This window comes from Trypanosoma conorhini (genome assembly GCF_003719485.1).
Source record: "Trypanosoma conorhini strain 025E chromosome Unknown Tco_14.4_contig_01202, whole genome shotgun sequence".
NCBI lineage: Eukaryota > Euglenozoa > Kinetoplastea > Trypanosomatida > Trypanosomatidae > Trypanosoma > Trypanosoma conorhini.
The window spans coordinates 1-2,881 of NW_021705297.1; the positions used below are offsets into that span (position 1 = coordinate 1).

Here is a 2,881-nt window from a genome sequence, read left to right on the forward strand (position 1 = left end):
ATCCGCGTCAACGCTGCGGGAGATGGAAACGGTAAGAAGCAAAAAGGTCGGCAACCAAAATTCCCGTCGGTTTTTTTTGTTTTGTTTTCTTTGTTTTTTGCTTTCCGTACCATATTTAATTTGATTTTTAGTGGCGTCACTTCTGCCTGTGCAACTGTTGCACCGCACAGCCAAGTTAACCTGCTCGCCCCCTCCCACGCACAGAGACAAGGGGAAAACCACACACACCCACAGAGGCATATATATATATATATATAACACGATTGTACATCGCTGACGGAGGCAACTTCCACCACTGGCAATAGTAGCGCTAACAATGAGTGCACAACCTGCACGAACACGCAAAATAAACGCAATAATCATGGGAAAAAAAAGCACCGCACCACTGACAGTCCAATGGGGGGGGGGGGGGAATAAAAAAAAAGAGTGAAAGAGGGAAAGAGGGAAAGGCAAAAAAGCGGTTCGACTTAAGTCCCTTCAATTTCACTTGCACGCACACACGCCCTTATCTTGTGTTTTATCTCTTCTACTTGTGGCGACGCGCTTCCAGGCGGACGTACAGCAGCTCGTCTGCGCTCTCCATCATACCCCCAGCTTCAACGCCGAAGGGCAGCCAAACGTCCACGCACGCACCCACCGTTTTCACCACCTCCACCTGCAGCGCCTCAATGTCTTTCATAAATGCGGAAAAGAGCGTCTCCCCGCGCGCCTCCATCATCACTCGGTTTAAGAGCGCATTCCCGCTTTGTGATAACTCACTCTCCATCGACGTATCCTGTCGACACGCGAGCAGCTTTTTCATGTACAACTCCGCCTGCTCCGCCACTTCGACGTTGGCGCGCACAATGTCACGCGGCATATCGGCAACAGGAACGCACCCCGCCGCCTTTGGCTTCCCCGCCTTGCCATTCTCGTCCGCAATGACAACCCCGGTACTCGGTGCGTACGGCCGGTAGATGTCCACGATGATCTCCGAAAAAACCTTGAGTCCATAGCGAATTTTAGCTTTGGGTGAAGCGAGAAAATCCACCACGCCAACGCGAGCCGTCGAGGGCAGACGACGGCTGCTACTGAAGGTGCTATTAAGTAGCTCCAGAAAAATAGTGGGTGCTCGCAGCAAGCGGAGGATCACATCAGCAGCCTTTGGGTCGTTCGTAGGAGGAGTCGTGTACGGATTGGGTGCGGTGAGTAACCGTAGGAAGCTTTCCAGAACATTTAACAGAACCTTTTTGGCGCCAGCAATGTCACTTATATCTCCTGGGGAGGGAATCGCACAGTCCACCTCCACACTGGTGCCAAACACCGCCAGGACAAAAAAAACAGCCTGCAACTTGGGCCCCATCTTTTCCAGTGGGGCAGCAGCTTTTGCGCCTTTGGAAGAGTCTTTTCGAAGAACTTCGGAGAACCACTTCATTTGCGCCATCCGAACGAGTGCATCTACTATGTTCGTTGCCAAGCTGGTGTAGCGGGTAACGACTTCAACCATGTCCAAGAGTTTCCCCAGCCGCTCTGCCAACGGTTGCACAATGTGCTTCACAAAGTACGCACGCTGCGCAGCGTCGGAGAGCAGCTCAAGCAGCGAACTCAGCGCGGGAATGTATCTGGGCGTTAATATCACGACATTAACATTCATGGGGGTGCAGTCCGCCTCCATCACATTGGTTAGTGTTGGCGAAGCCAACGAAACTGACACGTTTGCGTGCAATGAGTGCAAAAACACCTCCACGGCGCCTGACAGTAACAAATTCCTGGTGGCCTCCTCATTCCATGGTGCCTTCTTTGCCTCATCCCTGGCAGTAGTCAATGCTGTTTGAATCCAAGCCGTGAAAACCTGAGTGATTTTCTTGGCCGTGGCGGGAGGGTCCTTGATAGGACACCCATTTTTACCCCTCATCGCCAGAACCGCCGAGACGCGGCAGACGTCAAGCATGTGCTCTGCGCAGCTTGTTCTGAAGAATCGAATGGCCGCCTTGTAAAAGCACTTTCCAGGGATGAGGCTAAGATCCGCCAATCGAGCCAGCCCCAAACTTTTTTCGTCCGTCTGCTCCCATGATGGCAGCCCCGCCCGCTTCTTGTCACAGGTGGAGCATTTCTTGTAGTGCTTTTGTGCCCACAGCTGTGCACCACGAATGTCTTTTCGCACCACAAATGCGATGTCGCTGCTCCGCTTTGCTGAGCTGCTACTGGATTTCCCCTGCGTCAAGATCTGTTGGGCAGCCCTGTAGAACTTATCCAGGAGGGTGTCGCCTGTCAGTGTTGCCTCCTCCAGAGCGTCCTGCAGGCTGTAGAGGAACTCATCCACGTCCTTGTTTCCTGTGTTAAAATTGAGTGCATTGGCAACGCTGCCTGACTCGCTTGAAAGGAGCTCGCACTTCAAGGCCCGTAGCCTTGTGACCCGTGTAATGAGTTCTTGGAACGACTGCTTTTGGTCTTCAAGAACACTCTGGCTGATCTCCAGCTGCCGCATCACTGTCTCCATTGTCTGCTGGTGTTGCATGTTCTCCTCGCCGATCTCCCGCTGCAGCTCCTCCACGGTAGACATTTCTGGCAACGTGAATAAAATTACGCGCTTCCCTTTTATTGCTTTTTGTTTTTGTTTTCCGCTCGGTTTTTTTGTTGGTTTTTTTTTCCTGCCTCTTCGCTCGCTGTGCGGGTGGGTGCCGCACGCGTTTACTTGGCTAGTCAGTTTAATTCCCTTCCCCCTCCTCCCCTGCCGCTGCGGACGCTGCAACGGGCAGGCGGCAAATGCGAGAGCCAAGGAAAAAGATTGGCAGCGCATACAAGCAGCGGAGGGCATACGCTTCCCCCCGCTCTCTCCCATCACAGCATGGAAAAACAACAACAACAACACACACGCACACACGCACACACACACGCACAC

The 2,881-nt window shown here is 52.8% G+C and overlaps 1 protein-coding gene across 1 annotated transcript, besides 3 other annotated features; it reads right to left on the reverse strand.

Moving 5' to 3' along the window:
- The first annotated feature begins 70 nt into the window (after positions 1-70).
- Positions 71-99: a microsatellite.
- Positions 100-238: 139 nt separating this feature from the next.
- Positions 239-257: a microsatellite.
- Positions 258-526: 269 nt separating this feature from the next.
- Positions 527-2,542, reverse strand: Tco025E_09631 (uncharacterized protein; the record flags this gene model as incomplete). The annotated part of the gene is made up of 1 exon (XM_029376442.1): positions 527-2,542. One exon carries the CDS (start codon positions 2,540-2,542, stop codon positions 527-529), a length of 2,016 nt encoding a protein of 671 aa, XP_029223443.1.
- A 306-nt stretch (positions 2,543-2,848) lies between these two features.
- Positions 2,849-2,881: part of a microsatellite that runs on past the window's edge.